This window comes from Strix aluco, chromosome 4 (assembly GCF_031877795.1).
Source record: "Strix aluco isolate bStrAlu1 chromosome 4, bStrAlu1.hap1, whole genome shotgun sequence".
Lineage (NCBI taxonomy): Eukaryota > Metazoa > Chordata > Aves > Strigiformes > Strigidae > Strix > Strix aluco.
The window spans coordinates 88,430,784-88,455,932 of NC_133934.1; the positions used below are offsets into that span (position 1 = coordinate 88,430,784).

General features: G+C 41.7%; 1 protein-coding gene across 5 annotated transcripts in view; it reads left to right on the forward strand.

The window, feature by feature from the left end:
• Positions 1-25,149, forward strand: part of AMBRA1 (autophagy and beclin 1 regulator 1) — a 136,765-nt gene that overhangs the window by 41,342 nt on the left and 70,274 nt on the right. For 4 of the 5 annotated variants that reach the window (XM_074824079.1, XM_074824077.1, XM_074824081.1 and 1 more), the window contains 2 exons: positions 12,906-12,989; positions 13,549-13,649. In XM_074824079.1, the coding sequence (XP_074680180.1) occupies positions 12,906-12,989; positions 13,549-13,649 (185 nt within the window). The remainder of the gene's footprint in view (positions 1-12,905; positions 12,990-13,548; positions 13,650-25,149) is intronic. The other variant, XM_074824078.1, reaches the window with a different exon arrangement.

The window sequence follows — 25,149 nt, forward strand, 5'->3', positions numbered from 1 at the left end:
ATCCAAACATTAGAGGATCACTCCTGTAAGCCACTGTATTTCCTTCTGAGTGGTTCTCCTGACAGACTTTTAAAGTCTGCTCTACAGCATCTGCTTTTGGACTTCTAGTGATACTCAGTGTAATCCCAGCAAACAAATTTATTGCAAACCTTTTCCAATAAATGGAAGTATAGTAATGGATTGTTTAGATGGTGTGGAGACCAAAAGCTCAGGAATTTAGATTAAAATCCACTTTAGCAGAAAAGGGAACATGACCTTTCTAGTCTGTCTTCAGTCATTTCCTTTTAAATATGGGATTTTCCCTGCGTACTTTTAAATATTTCACTGAATTTTTTCCTCCTTTGTGTATATTGTGATTAAAACAGGATGATTCTGAGCATGGTCATAGAAATAGTGTAGTAGGGAGGTGTGTTTAATGGGAGCCGTGAACTCCTCAAAAATCTGGCTTTTATGTTGCTGCTGCCAGCAGAGGATGCTGTCAACTATGCTACTATCATAACTTTCATGTTCACTTGCTGCAGTGGCACATACTTGAGATGGCGTGTTAAAGCTCCATGTCCTTTGTGTTAGGATGAAGTCCCTTTGTGAAGGACACTGGTAACACTAGCTATTCCCAGAAAAGCAAGATATTAATCCCTTTCTGATTTTTTTAAGTGGTAGTAGACTTTTTTTTCCTTCCGTTTTCCCCCCCTCAAAAACATTGTTTTGTGAAGCTGTCATTTCATGCTCCAGCAATTAAATATTCAGAAGTACAGGGTGAGTGAATGTCTTCCCTTGTCATTGTGGCCTTGTTTGTGTGAGATGTAAATGAAGGGAGATAATACAGAAGAGTCACTGCCTAGTAGCTTTTCCCAAGCAGCTTTGTCATCTGGAAGAGCAGAAATATGGTGGCTGCTGGGTCCATTTTGTGAAGTGGGTGCGTTGCAAGCATAGACTTTAATATTTCCATTATTTCATTTCATTTGTCTGGGGTGGCTTGTTCTGCTGGGAAAATACACAGAGCCAGGCAAACGCCTGCAGAGAAGTCTGTTCCCCTGCAGATAATGTTCACACAGTAAGAGCACCCAGTCAGGGAAGCAATTTAATCAGCCATGCTAAGGTTGTCTTTCATTTCATACTGAGCAAAAAGAAGTGTTTATTCCTTACTGTGCAGTGGCTGAATTTGCTAGTTGAATATTTCATATTGAATTCTGGTCTATGTATTCAAGACATGCTGTCTTTTTCCTTCTCTGCTTCATTATGTTTCCTGGCTGATTAGAGGGAGCTGCTGTGCGGGGGTCTTTAGAGCTGGAACTTGTCTCGTGACTCGTTTGATTTCTTCTGCTGACACTTCGCAATGAAATGTCTTATACAGAGTTCTTGCTTCTCCTTTTGGCTCCTGTATCCCCCTTTATTTGCTTGCTCACCTGACAGAGTCGTGTATTTCTTCATGTATTTCTTTTTTGCCCTGATCTAGATGCTCTGGCTTCCCTGCTTGTCCAGATCTGATGTAGGACAGGGAGTTGCCACTGTGTCTAGATATCTGCAGCTCATGCTTTTCTCCTGGAATCCAGTGCATTTTTTTAAATGTAAAAGCCATAGCCTAGTAAAAGACATTGCCTTGATGCTTTATCTTTCTAAACTGGTTAATGTAATTGGTAAATATTCTACCTTTCATTTTCCTGGAGATCAGAAGAAAGATGCAAGGGGCATTAAACACCAGTTGGTTTTACTATACATAGAGCTCTGGGCGAGAGGTGAGCCCTGTGCTTGTGCACAGTGCCTAGGAGAGAAGCCTTCCTTGGCTTTCATCTTTTGTGGGGTTCTGAGGTTTTTTCCTCCTTTACAGTTCATTTTGTAGCTTTCAGCTTTGCTTACCTAATGACCTAGTAAGGGGCATGAAAAACTTGGCCTCTGCACTGTTTGTGTGCATATGGCCTCTAAATTTAAGCTAAAGCCTCTCCTGTGTGTCAGTCTAATGGTGTCATTTTCTTCATGCAGGTTCTCCAGAATCTCATTTGAATTAATTCATAATTACATTTAGTTTGTGGTACCAATAGCAGTCATGTTGGTCTAAGAATGTGAAGTAGAGTGGTTCTGTTACACCAGTTTTTATGGACAAGGGAGGAGGAGGGAGACACAAGCTACACCTGTGTTATTTGGTCTAATAAGATGTTACCTCTCTACATGTGCTGCCTGTATTTAACCTGTCACTGTTGTCATCTTACTGCTTATTGAATACAGCTGACAACTGTAAATTTAGTCATGTCTGCATGAAAGCATTTGATATGGTTTGTAATATATATACACAGATTGTAATATTAGGTTATTAACAGATAAATTGATATGAGTGGGTTTTAAGGTTAGCTTTAGCAGAATCCTAAGCTAAAATGAAAAGGCTTCTGGTATTCTGGGATAAGAATCTCTGAATGGAGAATGACGTCACTTTAGTCTTCCAGCATAACTGGTAAAAATAGATTCTTTATAGACAAGTCACAGATGTTGACCTTTCTAATTTCAAGGTCTTTTCTGAGTGTCTTAGGTTTAGATCACATAGTAACTTTAGATTTTTTAGAGCTAAACTATCTTTTCTTTTGACTTCTTCAACAAGTTTGACTTGGTCCCTTCTAGAGACTTCCTTTAGTCTAGAACAGCTCTGGTGCTGGAGACTGTGGGTTGATGCTTTTAGGGCTTCTTGGATAGCACAAGCTAATTGTTTTTCATGTATAATTCTAAATCTGTCACCATAATCAGAATGTGAAGGTGTTTCTGTAGATTAATTCTGGCCATCCTTGTCCCTTTTTGCCTTCAGTAAGTGTGGGAACAAATACAGGTTCGTTTTATCTGTCGCACTGAAAAGCAGATATATAGGACAAGGCACCAGCTCGCTGTCTGAAAGCTTTGCTCAAATCTGTCACTACAGTTCTATAAAGGCTTTCAAGCCAAGGCTAAAGGTGTGACTGTGGCTGACTCCTCTGTCTGCTTTTGAGAATGGGCTGCCTGGTAGAATATAGATATGAAGGAGCTTGGAGATTACACTCTTCTAACGTCTGCAGCTTTTCTCCTTTCTGTCCTCTCCATTTTTCTTCCTCCCAGGAGGATCTGTGCTGGGATGGATACATTCAGTTGTGCCATTGTCACAGACTAGGCAGGTCTTTATTGTGTCTCTACAAGAAGGGCTTTACCTCACAGGCCTAAAATCTTGTTTTGGTGCTTTATCTTTTTAATTTCTTTTGAGACACCGCTGAGCACCCAGGCAGAGAATATGAGCACTGTAGGCACTGTTTTATTGAGACCATAATGGGCATTCTGATTTTGTGGAAGCAGGCACTTGCTTTACAGAGATGATGAATCACTTGTGGAAAACTTAGAAGATTCAGGGTGACATTATTTGGCTTTATTTGTCAACTTAAAACCCTTTTGCTTAAGGCACATTCTGGACCACGACTTGTGGTTTCTCAAATGGGCATCTTGCAGGGGTCTCTTCATAAGTGCGTAAGATAGATGAGTATCCACCATGCCTGTCTTCTGCCATTTTTGCTTGCTTGTCATGGCCAGAACTGCCAAATCTGAGTTCCTCCAGTCACCTCTTGCCTAAAAGTCTCCAAGATCGCAACCTGTCAGCTGACTGTCACTGCATTACAGCTGTGAGTCTCGCTTCCGGTTTCTTGAATATGATTTTTATTTATTTTGGAGATGTATGGTAGATTCTTTTTGGCCTCTTCCATAGGCAAAGTGTTTGGTTTGGAAGTCTGTGTCTGTCATAGTTGGTGCTCCACTTCAAGCTGGCATTTTGGTTTAATTTTTTTAATGTATTAAGGAGAAAAGTGCACGGCTGATTAGAAATTCATGCAAGATACCCAGGCAATCACCCTTCTTCTGGAATGTCTTCATTTAAAACATCTTTTCTTCTTAGCTTCTTTAAGAACCTTGACTTGTTTGGTACCTGAAAATATTCATTAGGAACTGGCTGGAAGCAATTGTGTCTGAACTAACATTATGCAATGAGAGAGAAGGGGTGGCAATGGCTGTGGCAGTGTGGTTGCTCAGTAGCGTGCACTTGGGTAGTAGGTTTGGGTTTGGATCCTGTTCTCCCTGTTGCTTCTCAAGTGGAATGGTGGAAGTGGGTTTGGGTGGGGGAGTTGTGTGTCATGGTGTGAATAAGCATATGGTTTGCTTAATGGCTTAGACAGAAAGAGATTTTGGAAAGTTTGAGTGAGGGGAGAGAGAGGTTGGAGATTACCGGTTACTGAAATAACTTCTTGCTCACCCTTGTGACGGAATTCCATGCTCATGTTTAAATCCAGTCTCTACCTTTTCATTCTGACTGATATCATTGTTTGTTAGAGACACAGAGCAATGGGAGCACTAATCTGCAGAAATGCAATCAATTCACCATGCACCTGCTGTTTTCCCTTAGCACAGCAGCTACTAAGAGCACACGGGTAGAACTGGGACTCTTTGTACAGCCAGCCTTGGTCTTTACTGCCCTCCTTCCCAGCTGTTCAATGTGCGTTCCTGTATTTCAGAGTGGTATTTTTTTCTTCCTGTGACAACCTTCAACTCCTGCAAAAGAAACTCCTTCAAACAGGAGCCAGGTTTTCTTGGCAGGAGAAAGGAGAGATTGGAATGGCTAAAGTTTTTTGTGAGACTTGAAATAAGTATGGAGCTTTTGATCTATAGCTCCAGAATAGCAAGACAAGTTCTGTCATTGTGGAGAGAGAAGCGTAGGGAATCCCAGAGGTAAGGAAGGAGATTTACTCTGTAGGGTGACTGTAGCTTAAGCTGATACCTCAGGATGGATGGGCTGCCAAGTGCAAAGTTCTGATAGGGCATAGTGAAGGTGAGCAAGAGAGATGACTTGATCGACAGTAGCCTTTTGGTGTAGTGGCAGAAAGGTTGCATACCCAAACGACAAGCTTTCTAAAAGCAATTAGGCTGGGGTTTTTCATTTTTCTCCTTACCATCCTGATGCTTACATTTGAGGTTAACAAAAGATGTGGTAGGAGATGTGAGAATCTATGTGGGCTCTTCATGTCACTGAAATGCTGATGGACATGGATTTTTATGATCCATGATGCTTCAGTATACTGCAGAAAAAGCAGCAATTTCTTTCTCGAAGTCTTAGATGAAACAGTTTGTTATCTGTCTCTCTTACTTGAGCAACTACAAAGAATATTCGTGTTACCAATTTCTTTGAGATCAGATAAAGATATTAAAAGCAGGATTGCTATTTGTTGTATGTACCTGCTTTTGTTGTTTTTTCCTAGAGCCCCTTCATCTGTGGTTTTGATGATGTTTCCTCTGCCTCTGTTTCTGGGCTCATACGGCTCTGCATCGTTGTTTTTGATGAAGATGGACCTTCTCAAAGCTGGCTTTCAAGGCAGACCTGAATTTTGTGGAACTTGATGGTCACTTTCTGCTGGCTTCTCTCCTCTCTGTTACAGGTTTCTGGAGCAGTTAGCACTGGGATGTTGCTTCCAGATACATAGCAATTTATGTTAATTATATTCATCATCTTAAACACAGTTGCAGGCTAAGAATGCTAACAAGTCCTGGATGAATGGGAATGATATTGAATCTACTCTTTGAACTTCATTTTTCAGGGATTAGTGAGAGTCTTAGCTTGGCTTGTGATCTACTCATAGTAGCCTGCAGCTTCATTTTCCCTATTCTTTTTATCTTTATCTTTTGTGACAGTCTTTTATATTCTCCTTATCTTGGTCTTAATGTCTAATAATATTGCCTGGATGCAGTAACAGGCAGTGACTATTTCCTTGCAGCAGTACTGCAGGATATTGCTAACCTCTCCAGCATAATGTTGATTTACCATTAAGTCACATTCCAGCAAGGCAAGTGTCTTCACAGCAGGGCGGTGAAAGAATGAGTGCCTTTTGAAAGATGGCAGTTGCCAGAAAAACTCACATCATATTCCATACTGTTGGTTGCCTGGGCTTGTAGGAACAGTTTTAATGTCAAGATGGCACATCTGAGTTTTTCTGCTACTTATGAGCTGTGTTCATTGTTTTCCTTTTGCTTTTATTTTGTGTCTGTGAAACTTAAGTCAAACTAAGTCACCTAGTAGGTGATGTCTGGTGTTAGTGGGAGTGGTTAGGAAGCAAGCTCTTATTAGTTTGTTGCTGGCTGTGCAGGGCAGGCAGTGGTTAGCGTTCTTCAAGCCTGTAGGTCTAACAGATTAGCGTTGTTTGTGCAGTTATGTTTTCATTTCTGTTTCCCTTGGAAGAGCACTAGCACAACAGTGTAATATATGGGGAAAAAAAAAAAAAAAAAAAGAAAGAAAAAGTTGGTGCTTACTTTTGGCACTTTATTCCAGTATTGAAGCCTGACATGGGGGCAGTGATTGTATGTTTGCATTATGAGCTGTGTTCAGTGAGCACCACTTGTGAAGTTTCCAAGTGATTAGAATTAGCCATAGTGATGTTTTCCCTAGTCATGCTCATGTTTGGATGAATGTTTGAAAGTGGCTAACTAATGGGTCTCAAAGGAGGGGTAGTTGTAGTGCTGGATACCCTGTTTTTTTTATAAAACACTGAATACAGTGGTTTCCTTAATACTCATATACCAGGCCTAGGCAGGGGAGTAGGGATTCTCTACCTTTGTCTGGCCTCTGATGTTTCTGTTTTCTAATGATTCACTGTAGCTATGGAGTGTATCAGTCTTACTCTAAAACATGTCATCAATTTGTGAGCCCACCACACAGTGACGTGATTAAAACAGAGACAACTGGATACTGCGCCTAAATAAGAGCAAGTGCTTCATTCTGGTTCCAAATCAGTCTTTCTCTGGAGCAATTAATCCTTGGCATTTAATGGGCAAGTGCTGCTGGCTCTCTTGACCAGGTGATAAATCCTCTCTTATGTGATGCTTCTCTGAAACACTTGATCTTCTGAAGTGCCATTTTTAATCCTGTAAATACATTTTCCCCTGAACAGCCCTCTGAGAGGCAATCAAGGCTGGGGGGTTTGTTTCCCTCTGGTCAGGAGAGCCGTTAGTAACTCAGCAGTCTGCTGTTTTATAGGAAGTTTTAGCTGATAAATAGATATAAGTTTTCCCTGGTGTTCATTTGAAAAGCTGCTAGTGAAAGACTGGCATTTTAGCCTTCAAAAGAATGTAGGAAGATGGAAAGGCACCATGTCTTGGGTGACTTAGCTAACTTCTTTATCAATTACTGTATTAAGTAGCTATGTTAAAAATCTATTCTTCCAGTTCCTGTCTTTCCAGCTGGGCAACATTGCTCTTTGCAGTTTCTCTAATACTTTTATTCTTCAATTTTGTTTGTCTTGCAGTGTTACACTTTGGAGTTTGCTCCACAATCCTAATGCATTTAGTGCCAGGAAGGGCTTTTCACGTAGCAGATGCTTCTTACTGCTTAAGTTTTCTTATTACTTGTTGTATCCTTCTGTTCTTCCTTAAGTACTTCTCCTTCAATGATGGTCATATCCTTCAAAGATAGGTAGATAAATTTTATATTTATGCCTTTAATTTTTACCAGATTACATATATCTTTTAAATCAGTGGTTTTGTTGTTTTAATGTCTCTGCATGTCAATACTTGTACCCTTTTTGATAGGACCAGTGCTCCTGGCTTGCTTACTTGTATCTACTTCTAGAAAAAGGTCTCTGCTCAAAGATAAGTCAGTTGTCTTGAATCTTTTCTCTTAAACATAATCCTGTTTTTAGGTGAGATACCCTTGTCCTCAGAGCCATAGTACGTAGTCCCCTTTTCCTGGATTGAGTTTACAACTTCTCCAAGACTTAAGGACTGTGAGTAAAGTAGAATATACTGGGTGGAACCTGTATTTTTTGATTAAGAGACTAGTGCTACTGATACAGGGGATGTTATTCCAGCTGCTATGTGTCTCTGCAGAGTTACAACCAACTTGCAGTGTGGCTTTTCCTTTTGTCTTCTAAGATACCTGTATCTCACTGAAATACTCAGAATGTCAAGGTTTTATTTATTTTGTGTTTACCTCTCTATTTTGAAAGGCTTATTTCCTAGAAATGCTCCCAGTTTTCCCTAAGTTCATTTGTAGGAGATGCTCAGAATTTTGCAGGATCAGACAGAGGAAAAAACTAAAGTTTCAACATCTTCTGGTATTTGCCGCTCCTCTCAGTTGTAAAGCTAATAATTAGCTTTCTATCGTAGTGTTCCCAACACTGTCTGTCCGTTACTCATCAGGATGGTGCTGGAAAGTGATCTTAGTTAGAATCACCAGTAGACATAATGTTCCCCTCACCACCTTTTTTTTCCTACTTCTGTACCCTTTGTAAAACAGTACACACTTTGTCTTGTAGCCCTATGCAGCCTTTGTGAGTACACCCTTCTTGGAATATGTCTTCTGTTTTCATCTAAATCAGCAGTGAATCCTGTGAAGTGAATTGCAAGATTTCTTAGAATCACAGAGACATGGAAAGGTTTGGGTTGGGAGGGAGGGACCTTAAAGATCATCTAATTCCAACCCCCCCTGCCATGGGTAGGGACACCTTCCACTAGATCGGGTTGCTCAAAGCCTCATCCAACCTGGCCTTTCAGGATTTCTTTCTTCTTTAGTATGGCCAGTTTAATATGACATTTTCTGGGTACCCTCTTCAGAGGACCTGGGGTCAGACTTGACCAACCTCTAAACCCAAATAAGTTTGCATTTTCTGGTAACCTCCTCTGAGCTCCTAATACGATCTTTGTTCTACTCCTGCTCTTCTTGCTGTGTGCTACTCATGCCCTCTGTGCTATCTCCTCTGAAGTAACCTCCTGCAGTCTTAAAAAATTGATAGCAAGAAAGTGGAGATACTTAATGTTTGAAGTACCACGAAAATGTTGCTGTTTTTCTCTGTTACATCAAGATGGTGCAACTTGAATCCAGTGCCAACCCTTAAGGATATTAGTAGATGCCATTTAACCAATTATTTAGCATTTCTATTGTATTTAAGTATCTAACCTCTGCAATAGAAATTGACTTGGCATTTTAAATCTGATCGCATGAAACACAATAAAATGCTGAAAATATGGAACAATCGGCTTGGTCTGATATAATTTGATTCTTATGAACTTGCATGGCTTACTGGTGCTGGCTCTGATAATTAAATGGCTTTTCAAAATGGTCATTGGTGACCTAATTCTATTGGCAGTGTAGTCAGTGGGAGTTTTAATATTGACTACAATGGGAACAGTTAGACCAACAGATTGCATTAGAAATCCCATGCTGTGTGTTTAATTTTACTTCCTGATACAGCAATCTCTAAATATTAAAGAGAGTTCTTGCCAAGATAGAAAAGCAGAACATAGCTTTTTCCTTTCTGACAGTCTTGACTATATTCTGTATCCGCTCAGTTATTAATGCGGTGGCCAAGTTACCAGATGAAGAAGAATGCCTTTTTCTCCAAACTTCAGGATGCAAAGTTTTGCATCTCTAGCTCTGTTTTCAGAGCTGGCGTTGCTATTCTCAACAAGCAAACAAAACAATAGCAGTAAAATCCAAGGAGATTTGACTGTCTTATTTAGTTTAGGATAAACTTTCATCGTCCTTATGCCCTATTAAAGGTCCATAAATCTGAATGTTTGGGAATTGCCTTCTTTTCCTGCTCCATTCTGTGTTAGTGTTAATGCTATTTTTCCCCTACCAACTCTTACTCTCCATATCGCTGTTTTGATTTGTCCCACACTGGTATCTGAACAAATTATGAATAACCTGAATTTTAAGCCAGACTCTTAAAGCTGTTTTGACCATTTGTTGGTTCTTGCAGTTTTCCTCCTGAGACAAATTAATCTGTTAATAATTATAGTATTAAGTCTCCCTTGTCACCTTACATGCTGATTACTTCTGATTCTTTCACTGCATCTTGCTCGAGAGATTGCTTAGTTCCTTCATTATTATATTTTCGCTGTAGAAGTTTCCCTCTGCTGTTCACATTTGCTGGTATGCTTAAAACAAAGGGCACTGCAGGACACCTTTTTAGCCCTGTTACAGCACTTTCTGTAGCACATTTTTGTTTCATTTACTTTTGAAAGGTTATTGAGTTGCTTTACAGAAGAGGCTTTTTTTTTACCTAGATACACACACGCTGAGGGATCTGCTTTTGCAGGTTATGTTAATTAACTATCCGCTGCAAATTAGTAGCTAATGAGTCTGTAGATAGTTGACACTAAATAGAAAGTAGAGCATTAGGTCTTCACCAGTACTTAGAGAACTTTGGAAACTTTTCTTGCCGGAGTGCTTCACGCTGGCACTGCAGTCGTGTTAACATCTGCTCTCCTCCCTCTGTCAGCATGCTGTATGTGGTACAGAAATAACACAAAGTGCCACCCATCTTCACTGATCTGTAGGTTTTTTTTATTTTCCGTTTTAGGAGGTGCAGAAATAATCTTCAGCTGGCACCAGGGTAATATCAGCTGTTCTAGCTTTTCAGCACTAGACGCTTAAAAACACTCTTGCATGTAGTTGAGCATGGGAGTTTAGATATAAATGACTCTGTAAATTAGTTATTCAGTGTAATATTTAGTAATATTCCTCTTTAGCACAGGGGAGTGTATCTTACACTTCCATTACAGTAAATAGAAATTCTAGCATTCTCAAAGGATAGTCACTGTTTCTCATTCCCAATTCTGTTTGAGTTATAGGGCAGTGGCAGTTAGGGGGTGGTGTTTTTTAATTATTTTTTTTTTTAAAGGGAATGTTAAAAACGTTGCTGTCTTTTGAATCAGTAGAGGCTGTGTCTGTCAAGGTGAAAACTGACGAAAAGTCTGGTCTATATTTTTTCCCTTTTAGGCTTTTTGTATTGGGGGAGAGTTGTAAGCACAGCAAAAGGGACGGTACAGGTTGGAGTTTTTGCATCAGAAAGTCTTGTTGATTAGAAAATTCGTGTCCTGAAATGTTTTTATGGATGCTGAGAGCATTGGCTAGTGCCATTTTAAAAAACTGGAACAATTGGATGCTTTAGATCTCTTGATTTGGACTGTAGAAGACTTTGCACCTTTATTTTTTGTTTGCTGGAGCTAATTTCTTGTTTCCTTTTGAAACCTGCTGTGGAGATGCTCTTCAGCTGGGGAGTTCTGCAGGGTGTAGTCCTGCTGTTGTTCCTCTTGTTGATATTTGTCTCTTTCAAAACCATCTTCTGATTCTAGTAAATGTCCAAAGCAAATGCAAACCCTGACAACCGTTTTGCTACTTTTCTCCCAGGGCTTCATATAGTTCAAAAACTGCTACGTGGACTTTTAAAAAGTGTATTTCTTGTCTGACTTTCACTAACTCTTACTGTGTGTGGCAAGATCTGGAACGTGACACTTCTTTTTCCCTTTGGCCTTTTCAGCAGGAAAAGTTAGTATGTCAGCACTCAAGTTCTCAGGATTCCTTCTGTTATTGATCCCCATCTTAACAGGCTTTGATGAAACAGCAGCAGGTTTTACGTGGCTGATTTCAGGAACCCTGCTGGTTACACAGAAACCTCAGGGCGAGGTGCGGCTTTGGCTCTGAACCGCAAATGCTGCGTCTGCAGTGGGAGGAGAAATGGAAGCTTTGAGCTTGGATTTAGATTTGATTTTGATGAAATGGCTTGAAATGCTAACGAGCTTTGCAGAATAACCTCTGCTTTTGTGTTCCTGGCTCCTCAAGTGTGTGGGAAACAGCCGCGTAATGGACTTTCTTCTCAGCCCATGTTTCTTGATCACTGACTTTAAAAAAGCAAAACAAAAAAAATATTGCAAAATGCACAGCTTGCTGGAGTGGGTTAGGAATGTGCTGGTAGTGTGTTGCATAAGGAATATTTAGTCTCCTAGTGATTCCAAGGCTCTGCAAGTAATATTCTCCCCACAACTGCCTGGGAAGGAGACAAGTAGAGCTGCAATTACAGATGGGGATCTGGAATCCAGGGATAACAGACCTGCTGCTTGTGCCAGGTCGTGCAGAGAGTGGATTTCTGAATGGAGAATAAAGCACTGCAGAGGTCTGTTCCAGAACTCCAGAGTCACTGATGGAGTCTCGTTATTCTCCTTGCAGTTTTAGTGCTGTATAGTGACAGGTCCTCTTGTGACCTATGAATGCAGTATCAGGAATCTTGTTTGCTGGGGACTCGAGGTCCTCCAATTTGGCCTCCTGCTTGTTGTAGGGTTGTTACTGCCAAAATCAGACTGGGTCAGTCATGGCTTTGTCTAGCTCCTGTCTTGAGACTTCCAAGGATGGCAGCTCTGCAGCCTCTCTGGGTAACCTGTTCAGTGTTGCACTGCCCTCCTGGGGAAGAAGACTTTCCTGTGTCTGCTGTAGGACAATAGATGCTAGATCCTTCACCCTCATTCCCCAAGTCCCAGAAACTTATTGTGAAACAGAATGAGAGGTTTTTTAGGAGGTACAGTTTCGTCTGATACCACCTAGCATTTCTGACTTCACTAGAAAAGCTTGTGAAAGGTGAGATTATTTTAAACTGTGATGGCACTTAAACTTGATCTTGAGGGAAGGAGCGGAAAAAAAATAGTCTGCAAATTATGCTCTTTTGCCTGCGCTTCTGGGAATGAAAAAGTGAAACAACAGATCTCTCTGACTAACAGAAAGTTCTCATCAGGACTGTGGCGTGCTTGCTTCTGCTCTCCTGGTCCAAATTCTGAGGTTTCTCATTGGTTTGTTCAGGTGCTGGCATTAATTCATTGACTCTCGTTGTTGATACTTTTAAGACATTGTCAGACAATGAAGAAAGTGGACATTAGGCTACCCATATGTGAAACTGTCAGGAGTCTTTGGTACAGTAAGCTGTGTGAATTTGGAACATTAGAAGCATGTGACTTACACAAGAGAACCGTTAAATCTCAGTGGCATACTCAGGATGACTAAGTGACAGTGTTGGGTTTTTCTTTTCTTGGAGAATACTTTATTACACAGTATTTTTAATGTACTATATATATGTATTTTTTTTCTTTTGCTGAAGGGACAATGGAGACCGATCCAGGCACCGAGCTCCCCGGAATGCCCGCATGTCTGCACCATCGCTGGGACGTTTTGTCCCGAGGTAAGGCTTGTACATGTAAGAGTTAAAGGTTGTGGAAATCCTGGAGGTACCAGTTGCAGTACAGTGCTCTGGTGCTTTCAGATGGATTTCTTTTCTTGCACAGACCTGCTGTGTTCTTGGTATGCAATTTCTGGGACCCCTGAGATGGCATGTTAGTATGATCAGCTCATTGTGTGACATTTGAAGGACAGCACAGTCTTGGTGCTTCTTACCTGCAGGTTGGGGCTACAGTGTGAAGGCAGAATGGGAGGAGAAAAAAATTTGATCGGAGATTCTCAGCACAGCATGCTGGTTTGAGATTAGGAAGCTATTGTGGGAGGTAAAGGTTTTGCTTAATGCTGATCTTCACAGCCACATTGATCAGAGGAGGATCTAATCTGTAACTTGCCTTTTGTTTGAAGCACTGAAGTGGTTGGCTAAGCAGAGGAGTCCAGCCTTCCCTCTGCTATAGTCTGCTGGAATATAGTCATGTTTCCTCAAAGTAATTGCAGTTGCTGACCAGGGCTGTAGTATACTGGGGTGTCTTTCTCTTTGTAAGCTTACTCTCTTTGTTTTGCAGACGCTTCTTGCTGCCAGAGTACTTGCCTTATGCTGGGATTTTCCACGAACGGGGACAGCCTGGCTTGGCCACCCATTCCTCTGTCAACAGGGTTTTGGCAGGTAATGAGATTTCCTTGTTTCCAGTAGTAATGCATATTAGTGGTATTTTTCTTGTGAATCTGAGCAGAGGACGATTGATGAGAAAAAGTCTGCTTCCAACTTTTGAGGTTCTCTTTAAGTTGCCTGAAACAGGAGAAAGGACTGTTGGGTTGATGTGGTGAGCTGTCATTCAAGTGCTTGAGTATTGCAGATTCCACACTTCAAGTATGTGTATGGGAGTCTCTGCATGAATTGGGGAGGGGTGCTGTTAACTATTCTCCCTTTGTTTAACTTCCTCCCCTATTCCTAGATGTCTTTTTCTTAACAACTTGACAGACTAATGATCAGCTTGCTGCAGGTCCTTCTAATTGAATTATAGGGTGCCTTGTTCGTGTTCCGGCTGGCAAGACGCACACAAGGCAATGCGGGATTCAATTAGGATCTTAATAAGTGCATATTAAAAAAATCAGCTGCCACCACATACAGCACACAGGCATTTGGGAGCCTTAAAGGGCAGGCGGAGGTGGGAATGGAGGTGGGGGGAAGAGGAGTATGGCACTCTGACATTTCATGAATGAGATGGTTATAGATGACACATCTCTTGAGGGTGGGTCTTTTTTGCCTGGGTCTGAGTTGCTCTGTAATTAACCCCAGTGCAGGGGAGTTATCTTGGAGCTTGGGGGAGAATGAGGGGTGATGTTTGGACAGGTAGGTTGGGATGTGGTTCTTTTCCTGTAGGTAATCAATCACAGGACCACCACCGAAAGGAGTGCTGAAAGGTTTCTCAAGAGGCTGCATGACCCTTTTCCTTATCCTAAGGCATGGTCAACTATGTCTAAACCATTTTGTACAGGATTTATCTAACCTGTTCTTAAGAATCTTCACTGGAGTTTTCCCAACCATCTGGGGTGGAACTGTTGTTGGGTTTGCATGGCTGATTTAGTATAGCAGCGGTCTTGTCTTTGATAACAGATTTCTGGCACCTCCAGGCTTATCTCCCTGGACATTTTGGTTTGCGTGCATGGTTCACAGACCTTGCTGTTGCAGTAATAGTAAGAGCTCAGCTGAAGACTAGCCTCCAAAGCACCTCCGCTTTTTTTCCTTAGGAAAGAGTGGAGCTAGCCTGTAGCTTTAGCTGACGCACGTACTTTCCCATGCTTGCTGCCTGTGTGGGCTTTGACTATTGGCACGTGGAAACAGCACACTGGCAGATAATTACTTGCTGCCAGGCAACACTGCAGAGCTCTTGTGTGTCCCCACTTTGCTGGAGACACCTGCCTTCAACCCTCCTCCAGCCCTCTTTGCAGTTTGCCTGTTCCTTACTGGCTGGGAAACAGCCTGGCTTTTTCTCCTTGCACGTTTTAGGGAATTTGAGCCCCAAAATACACGTGCTTGCTGTATGTTGTATGTACGCCAAGATTAACAAAAGAAGGCAGAAATGGTAATCATGGGACTTCCAAAAACAAGATCAATCTTTTCGGTATGGCACTCTGCTGAGCCTACTTAAGGCAAGGTTTGTTGGCTCCTGCAGTGTCGTGGAACCTCACACTAGAATGGCTGGGGACTCCATAGTAAAGGCTTTTATTGACTTAAATATAAAATTAATTTTCCTAATGCTGCGACTGCTTATGATACGTTGTTTTAATTTTCTGTTTATTTTAGTCTGTACCTATGCTTTCAGCTTTCAAAATGTTTTTTACATTTGTGCTCAAAAACATGTTAATGTGTTGCAGAAACCAGGAGAGTTGAAGTTGTAAATATTAGATAGAGGCATGAAAGATGAGAACTAGAAAATGAGGTTGCAATTGTGGAATAGTCAAAGAATTTTTTTTGTGTTTTATGTTGGTCAGCAGCATTGTCATTTTCAATATTTCAGAGCCATTAAAAGTTGCAGTGCTGATACTATGCTTTCCTTCTCAGTTAGCCTGTGCCAAAGGTTGTGGTAGCTCTTTCTTCACTCTCATAGTGAAAAACCTCTACTCAAGCTCAGAAATCCTTTAATACTGGTCTGGTAGTGATGGGTGAGGTTGCCAGCCTTGGCTGCGGGAAAAATCAATCATCTGTCTTCCTATTAACACAGGCTAATCTAAGATTGAGTGCCTTAAATTGCTTCATCCTACCATGTATCCAGACTGTCATTTCTGAATTATGTTTAAATGCATAAATGCCAAATGTATTTCTTATGTAACCTCTACAGCATTTGGGAAGAGATGCCAAAAAACCCCCGTATTCTTGACAGCTTTCTGAAAACTGACAACAGACTTCTGTGGTCAAGTATGAGTGAGAGCTGTTGTCTGGGAAAATGCACCCAGTTACACTTCTGCTCCTGTCCCCTGCCCCACTTACTGCTGTACGTGGAGAGGAAATCAAAGCAGCAGACAGAGATCTTATGAGTGTGTGAATTACTTTGGACTGCTGACTAAGTTTCTTAATGTCAGAGCTCTTGCTGTCAGGTTCTGTCCATGTTTACTTCCAGTTCTCTGCTCTATATGAACAGCTTTCTGTTGTTTAAGTATTGTTCTCATGCAACTTTTATAGACAATAGCTCCATGCTTGGGAAGACTGCCTTGTGAATAAATTCTTAGAGCAGTCTGGTTTAATGAACCACTAAAAATAACAGGTTATCTAAGCAGATAGGCTAGTACAGCCACACAGTAGGTTTGGCAGAATGGCTCTGACATGTCAAGCAGGGCATAGGTCAGGACTAGGACTCTGGATTAGTCAGGGACTGGTGGCCATCCCTGTGCCAAGGCACTTCCAGGCAAAGTATAGGAAAGGTGGCAACAGATGGGTAGAGTAGGTGGGAGTTCAGGGGGAGAACGAAGCGATACTAGTCAACATGACAGACATAGATATCTCCATGCCAGCAGCCTAATTTGCATGTAGCAGTGGAACAACAAGTCCCAGTAGCACCTTCCTGCCTGACTCCTTATCTACTGGTGCAGTTTACTATCAACTGATACGATACGCTGCATCACTGTGCTTTCTGCCACTAAGTAAAACACCATGTGAAAATACATTACATCAACATTGTTACCTTTAGCATTCAAACTTGTAATCACACCAGAAAGTGTTGGTAGTTTGACAAGTTATATTTTCCTGCAAAGCCTATGTTGATTGGCAGTAATTACACTGTCCTCCTTTAATCCTTTATTAACTGAGTCTTATATCAGCTTTTCCATTATTTTGTCTGGAATCAATGTCAGGCTGACAAGACTGACATGTCTCATCCTATTTCAACCTTTTAAAATACTGGTATAACACTAGCATATTTTTCAGTCTTCTACATTCCCCTTTTATTTCAAGACTCATCAAAAAACCTGAGAGTTCATTTGGCAGCTCTTCTAAGGCTCTTGGTAATGTGGGCTGTAAGGTACCCTCTAGACTCTCACCTCCTTGGTGAACTGCCATAAGTGATGGGGTTGTGGTCTCCAAGGAAACGTCCACACAGTGAGAGCTGGTTGAAGTGGGTTTTTGCTAAAGTGATGGTGAAAGTGATAAATACATTTTAGCTTCTCACTCAACAGGACTGGCCGATCGCGTGTGGCAATACAAGTGGATTTGGGGCATCTTGGGGCCATTTCAGTCTTCTCGTCTCTTGGGTTCTCTGCCATTTGCAGGCCAACAGAGTGGGGTTTGTTTCTTCTTTTTTTTTTTCTTCCCCCCCCACCCCGCCCCGTGCTTCCCGGGAGATACCAAAGAGCTGATCTGAGGGATGAAGTTACACCTTTTGTAATGGGAGTTAGTACTGCTGCAAAGTTCAGCAGTGTTAGCATGCCTGGTTCTGTATCCAAGGAACATACAGCTCAGTACTGTGTTTACCACCTCCTACTGCTTTTTTTTCTCGTTTTTCTTTAAGCTGAATATTTCTGCCCACTGTTTTGTTTTGGGTTTTTTTGTTTGGTTTGTTGGTTTTTGTTTTCAATATAAATTTCCCTTTGTCCTAAGTGACATTTTGAGCGGGACACTGCTAAGTAATTTGAGGGCCAAGTCATGGATATTTTTTGGCATCTGGTAGTAGACAGATGTACATTTTAATGTCTTTTTAAAAATCACTAAATACATTTTAAAAAAGATCCACTTCATTGCCACTGAAATGCTTGACCTCTTGTTCGTCTACAAGAAGTTTTCCTTTAGGCTTTATAGTAATTGACTACTACGGGATGGACAGAGACATGCTAATGGCACAGTGGAACAAAGAATGCTTTAGTTTCAGTTCAGTGGAGGCTTGGAGGAAGAAGAAAATCAGTATTTGCCGAAGAACTTTGCAGGAGGCTTTAAAAATTGACACAGATGCCGGTTTGTTGATATTCCTGTTATTCAGCAGGAGACCTGCAGATGAAAGTTTACTGGTTTATGATAGAGTTACCTAGCTTTGTGAAATGCTTCTGTCTCACCTCACTTTGTTTTAATAGGCTTCTATTCAGTTACGTGCATCTCAACAAACAAAATATTTTTCCTTGCATGAATACAGATTGTGTTTGTCTGTTCTGGCTTTGCCACCAAACTTTATCTGTTTAAATGCAATCCAACATGGTCGCTCTGAGTCCTCCACCTCATGGGGAGATCCAGACTCAGCATGGCTTAAGGGCTGAGTGATACAACACTCCACATTTACAGTTTTTGAGTGATTTCATTGCTATTTCTGGGTAATAGATTCAGATCAGAGACTGAACACTTACATGTATTCAAAGAATGAGCTTGATATTACAGGTTTTTCCATAGTCCATGCCTATTCAAAGTATGTTACAAGAGTAATAATGGTGCAGGATATCTATGCTGGGGTTGTCAAAGCAAGCTGTCTGTGGCCTTGTTGCACTAGGGTAGGGCTGAGACTATAGGTGAAGCTTAGAATTGGTTGATAGCCTGCCTTTAATTGGGATCTAGGACTTCAAAATGCTATGTTCAGCTGCTGTTTTCCCAAAATCACACAAGCTATCCCATTCTCCAAAGCTTGGCTCCCTGGGAGAATTCTAGGTCATGTATCTTCAAGTACTTGTTTATGTACTTCAGCCAGAAACTGCTAATGCACAGCTGTTAAGAGCATTTGAAGTTTCATCAGGATGGAAAATTAGCTAAGATGGTGGATAAATGTTGTCCTTCTGTGACAGGAAGATTTATTTGAACATGCAGTAGTTCTAATAAAAATTAGGGCGATGATCTCTCACCAGTCAAATTTTCAAACGAGACCCACTAGCTAAGGTGCCTCCTGGTGCATGTTCCCCATCTGTTGATTGTTCTGGCTGTGTTTAGGGCTAATGTTCAAATACAAGTGAACGGCTCTAAGCTAAAGCCAGCTAAAATGGGTTGATGAGCCGGTGATACATACACTTGGATAGAGTATTGGTTGCTGCTGCAACTAGAATTAGCCCAGTAACCTTTCACTTCTGCTCTAATGATGAAAGTGATCATGATGAGAGGCTGCTTTGGTTGCCTTGGAAACCATATTGCAGGCAGCTTCTCCAGTTCCTCTGGCACTGCAGGTGTGATTGCCTCCCATAGCTCAAGTCTTCTTGACCTAATCCTGTTCTGTCATGTACAGTGTCAGTGAGCTGTGAATTCTGCTCTGAGATGCCCCCATCCTTCAAATGTTCTTGCAGTGATGCACAGCTGTACAGGGTAGGACTAAGATGACTTGAGAGCTCCAGAAAGCTGGTGAAAGTTGATGGGAAAACGCATCCCAGTTGTCTCTGATGTACCCTTGTTTTTCTCACTGTTAGTAAGTATGTATTCTCTGGCAAGGCTTTCTGTGCAGTTGCCTGAGACTTGAGTGTTGTTTTGAGTCTACCTTCAGCTGTCCATCATTGGCTTTTTGCCATTAGCTTGCTTCTGCCTTTTCATCTAAGACAACTACATGAATTGGGATTATTGTCCTGATCTAATCCTGCTTTTCACGAGAGACAGATCTGTGGAGTAACACAATCAATGAGCAAAGCCGTATGGCTTTCTATGCAGTGTATTTCTGTTATAAGTCTTTTGGGTACTGCTTAATATGGAAGGATGTAAACCTCTGAGTAACCTCATTCTCTGTGGTCTTTCTGTGATTTACGTCAGGGGGCACTAAACAACATAAGAGGCTTAAAATATGCCTCGTGTCTTCTGCGACTTGAGAGCTACAGATATCTGTCACCTTCATCACAGACTTGAGAACTGTTTATAATTTCTGTGAAAGTGCAGCCTTTCATGCAGAAATGTAAGGAAGAAAAGAGGCTGTACTGCTGAATTGCAAATGCATGAGCTCATTACAGTAGAGACTGGAAAGTGTGCCTTTATGGAACTGGTGAGAGGCATCCTTGGAGCTGTCAATTTCCTCAACATGGTACTTAAGCTTCTGGAGATAGTAGGATTTTGGAAGTGTGGAGAAGACTTTAATTTTGTGACATCCTCTTATTTAAGTGTTCACTTATAAGCTTGCTTCATGTGTTCTAATAACACACTTGCAGTCCACAAGCTTTCATAAAGGTTAGCTGCTGGACCTCGGCTCTCATCTGCCTTTGTGACTCTCCAACTGCTGCTTTCCTAGAGCAGCTTTCGGCTATGAAAGTTTTTAATGTCGCTGCTCGATCATATGGGTGTATCTCATAAATAAAATGTGATAGTTTGGTGTCATAGATGGATTGGATGAAGGCAGAATAAAGTCATAAAGTCATTGAGTTAACTTTATCTTATTAGATCCATTGTTGACTTCTACTTAATAGATTCTATAGCTGTGGCTACAGGGTTATACCACATTGTGACTGTGGTCAGAAGGTGAGCTTCTTAGCAAACATTCTTTAAATGAAATCCCTTTCCCAGAAGGTAGAAATCAGTTTGTTAATGCTTAAAAGAAAACAAGCCTAGAAACCAGCTGGTCATACATAACTTCTTGTGGCTACATAAGGATTGGATAGCTGATCCACAGGTTCTACATTGTCCCTAGCAGGTCCATCTTTACAGTACATCAGTCATTTTTCACTGTATTGCAGGACACTTGTGAGCTTGTTTTTTCCGGCTCTGTGCTTAAATTGGCAGTCCAGCTGCCCCTTTTCTCGTGCTGTAACTCCTGCCGTGGCCTTGGCAGGATGAAGGCTGATAGGTAGTTGACGTCATTAGCATTTGAATGACCCACAGGCCATCTCTTCTGAAATACTAGCCCTGTGCAAAGACCCCACAAAAAAGGTCCCAAGCTGGTGGCATTGGTTTTGATGCAGATAAATGCTCCTCTGAGCTGAAGGGGATTTAGTTCTCCAGTCTAGCCAGATGTCTCCTGAAAGTGAATGGTAGGTAGTGTTGAGAGAAAGCGGTTGACATATGCATTTATGTGATGGAAAAGGTTGCGTGTGTTGTTTCCAGTTAGCCTTTCCTTCCCATCCAAAATATCACATTCTGCAGTGAGAATCTGTATGGTTACTCATCCTCGTTTTGATGTCTGTTCCTGCTGTACACTGTCGCATACAAAAAACATACACAGCTAGAAAGGGTCAGGGTACTTTGTGTGCTGGAATGGAAGAATGTTAATCTGGCTGCTTATAATGCCCGGCTTGCTCTGTGCCTCTGTTCACTTCTTCCGTTTAGCAGCCAAGGTGTTCCGTGGGCACAAATGCTTCTCTGTTGTCAGCTGTGAACAGATCCAGTTTGGATTCTTTGGTTGGGACATTAAGAGTGCAAACCACTACCAATTGAAGGGCGGAGGGAATGAATTTGCATCAGAACCCTTGTAAGATGCTATCTCCTATTTGATTCCAGAGACTAGAGTACTCTCAAGGCTTGAATGACTCCAAAACCAGTTTAATTTCTAAAATAAATTTGTAATAATATTTTGTGTATCAATGTCGTTATATGGAAAGAGTTGCCTCTTCACACCTGAGAGCTGGAGATGGTCCAAAAGTCTCTTAAATATTGCACAATAAAGGTGAACTAAAGAGCCAAAATAGTGCTATTGGCACTTCAAAGCCTGCTCTTGCTGAGTCCTTTTTGTTCTTGTCTTTCCTTTATGCTTTTGCAGCTCAAGTCCTAGTTCATCTCAATCTGCTAAATCTGGGAATGTGTTAATTGAGAGGGATGTGAGTCAACTGGAAATAAGAATCCGTAGCTATGTGCACTATGGGGGGTATTTACACTGTAATTTTTGGGCTATCTGACTTGGGAGGCTAAGCTTCCTGCATAGTTAGCAGTGAAAAAGAATCCTCTGTTCTGATTCATCACCTGAAGTGAGCTGAACTTAGGTGCTCTGAATCTTCTGTGGAGCTGCCAGTCTATTTATCACTGGTTATATAGGGAGCTTTGAAAGTACCTTTCTGCTGTGGATACCTTAGGTGCCTAAAATTAGGCAGGCTGCATCCTGCCCTGATGTCTGAGTGCAGAAAGGATGATATCTAAAAGAGGAGCCTGAGCAGGAGGGATGAAATTAAAGCAGCAATGGTGTATAAGAACTAAGAAAGCAGGAACTCTTGAGAGGAGGAAAAGCAATAGCTGTTTGATTTGTATAGAGGGTGTTCTTTCATGTGTGCTTTGTTTCCAGAAGTAAACACTGCTTGACAGAGTAGCAGTGCCAAGGTGGCATATAGCTTACTGTTGATCAGTGCTCCTCACCTGCTTTCTTTTATTTTCTACATTTATCCACTGAAAAGGTGGAGTTGCTCTCCACCTCCGCCCCTCCCAGTACACAAACCCTACCACTGTCTGCAGCAGGTAATCTAGTTTTCTTACAAGAGACTGTACCCTTTCTCTGTTTCTGCAGTTTTTCGATATTTTTTTAAAAAAAAACTTATTCTGGACTGCAAGTATTAATGGGTATTTTGAGACCAGTTAAGACAGTGCCTGCTTAACTCTGCTCGAGATAAATGAGCCCTGTGTGAGCCCTTTTTCTTGTTTCTGCCTGTGCAATTTGAAGCTGGTATTGCCATCATTATGTGGTGTGTAGCACTGTTGCAAATTTAATTCTGCTAGCCAGGAGTATGGAACTTGGTTTTACAGTGTGAATGAGTGTGCCTGCTGCAGGAGCCCTTTCTTGGATCACATCAGTCTCAGATACATAATAAAGACTCCTCAACGTTTTTGCTTCCCATGTAGCACAGTGCTGTGATCTGTTTATTAATTTCTTCCCCTTCCTACTCCGTGTCCCTTCTTGCTCTGTGTTGTGCATTGATGTGACAGACTGCAGACCTGTCAACAACCTGTATTTAATGGAGTGGTCAAGAAGCTCTGGTACTTGATCAGAAACTGTGCTAGATGTGACCCAAGGAGACTCTCACTGTAGGCACACTGCTTGGTGCTACTTGGTGCTGTGTCTTTTCCACGTTCATACTCAAAACGTGGCTACAGGGCTCAACAGGTAGGGTTCTGGTATTATGAGAAACAAAACTTAACATCTTGGTTTCCTATATGGGGGAAGATAATGCAGCAGTTTTGTTGATGCACCAGAGCTTTTTTGCAACTGTTTTGCAGCTCCCAGATGCATTAAAAATATTGTTTCTTGTGCCTCACAAGCTAGCACATTAGCTAAGCAAATGCATGAGTACTGTAATCAATATTTATTTGTAAGTGAATTAGCCTTATGTCTTGTAACTGGATGTTTTCTGCATCTTTCATCATGCCTTGCTCTGTTGGTTTCGTGCCTCAAAATGGGTAAAAGGGACCTACCTCAAGCATATGCAGATAAATAAGGAGGTATCCACAGGACAGCACTGTGGGATAACCTCTTCAGGAAAGCAGACTTTGGCCTGTTCAGAAATCTGCTTGGGGCCAATACATACTCTTTAGCATCTTCATTCATCATCTGAATGATGGGTCGGAGTGCACCCTCAGCAAAACCAGGAGGAATAGGTGATGAACCAGAAAGTTGTGCTGCTGTTCACACGGGACTTTCACAGGTTGGGAAATGGGCCAACAGATCTCATGAAGTTCAGTGAAGAGAAATGCAAAGTCCTACACACCTGGGGAGGAATGACCCCATCCACTGGTACAGGCTGTGGACCTACTGGCTGGAAAGCAACTCTGCAGAGAAGAACCTCAGGGTCCTGGTGGGCAACAAGTTGAACATGAGCCAGCAAACGTGCCTTTGCAGAAAAGAAGGCCAACAGTATACTGACCAGCAGATTGAGGGAGGTGAGCCTTCTCTTCAGCCGTGGTGAGGCTACATTTAGAGCACTTTGTCCAGTTCTGGGCCCCCAGTGCAAGAAAGGCATGGACATACTGGAGTGGATGCAGCGAAGGGCCACAGACATGAGTAAGGGACTGGGGACTCTGACTTGAGGGGAGAGACTGAGAAGGCTGGGACTGTTCAGCCTGGAGAAGAGAGGGTTCAGGAGCAGATCTTGTCAATGTGTATAAAAAACTGAGGGAATGAAGACAAGAGAGCCAGGCTCCTCACAGTAGTGCCCAGTGAAAGGACAAAAGGCAATGAACACAAATTGAAACTCCATTTGAACTTAAATAAACCTTTTTTTTTTTTAATTGTGAGAGTGGTTAAATGCTGGAACAGGTTGCCCAAGGACGTTGTGGAGTTTCCATCTTTGAAGATATCCAAGTTTGACTGAAGATAATCCCCAGTAGCATGCTGTAATTCACCCTGTTCTGAGCAGGGGGATGGACTAGAGCCTCTCCAGAGGTCCTTTCTACCCTCAATCTTCAGTGATTCCCTGAATGGTGTGAGTGCACAGGAACAGTGACACAATGTTTGAGTTCACTGTAGATGAGAATGGAGTTTGTTTTAGCTGAAGCTCTGTTAAACACTGTGTTTCAGCAGTAGGTACAGCTGCTTCTAGTTGCATATTATTGATGTTGTCTGCTAAGCCTATTGTAAAACCTTGTGATCGCTGTTACTGCAGAGGACAAGGTTTCAAGGTTTGTCTGAGAGCAATGTTATTAGAGAGTGCTTTGTTACGAGCTTTCCATGAGGATACTTATTTTGTGCCAGGAGTCTCTCATTTTCAGTTCCTTTTGTTAAGCTGAATCAAAAGCTGAAAACCCCTCAGTTGCCTACTTATGTAGTGTAAGTGTCCATAGAAAGAGTTGGTATAGGTTAGCAGCTGTAGGTTATGAGCATAATTTACAACTTTATTTACAAGTGAGATTAGAATGAGCGCAACTTTTCTGGTCAGAGTGAGTGCAGACCGCTTTGTTTTACAGGATATGCTTGATGAGGTCTGAGGTGTCAGGGGATTTTTGGCTAGTATCTGGAAATGTGACTGCACTGAGATTAGCAGTAGTTGGAAAGATCTGCATTTACTCAAGTGTGCCAGACACTGTCTGTGACTGGCTGCATTTCAGGAGTTGTGGAGATGTTTGCAGCACGTTGTCCTTGGTTATCCTGCCCCTTGAGAGAAGCTTGTTAGAGAAACGTGTGTGACTTTGTCCTCCACATAAGAAAGTCTTCTCAAAGGGTTAAGAGGAATACAGAGCCTTGAAGTGCTAATTATACTTTTACTATAGTTTCCCAGAAGAGATGGTGCAATTGCAAGGTTATTGTTACCAGCCCTGGTACATAGGCTTCCATATGCATTTGTGGAAGAAGGTTCAAATGGGAACAGAGTGGTAGTCA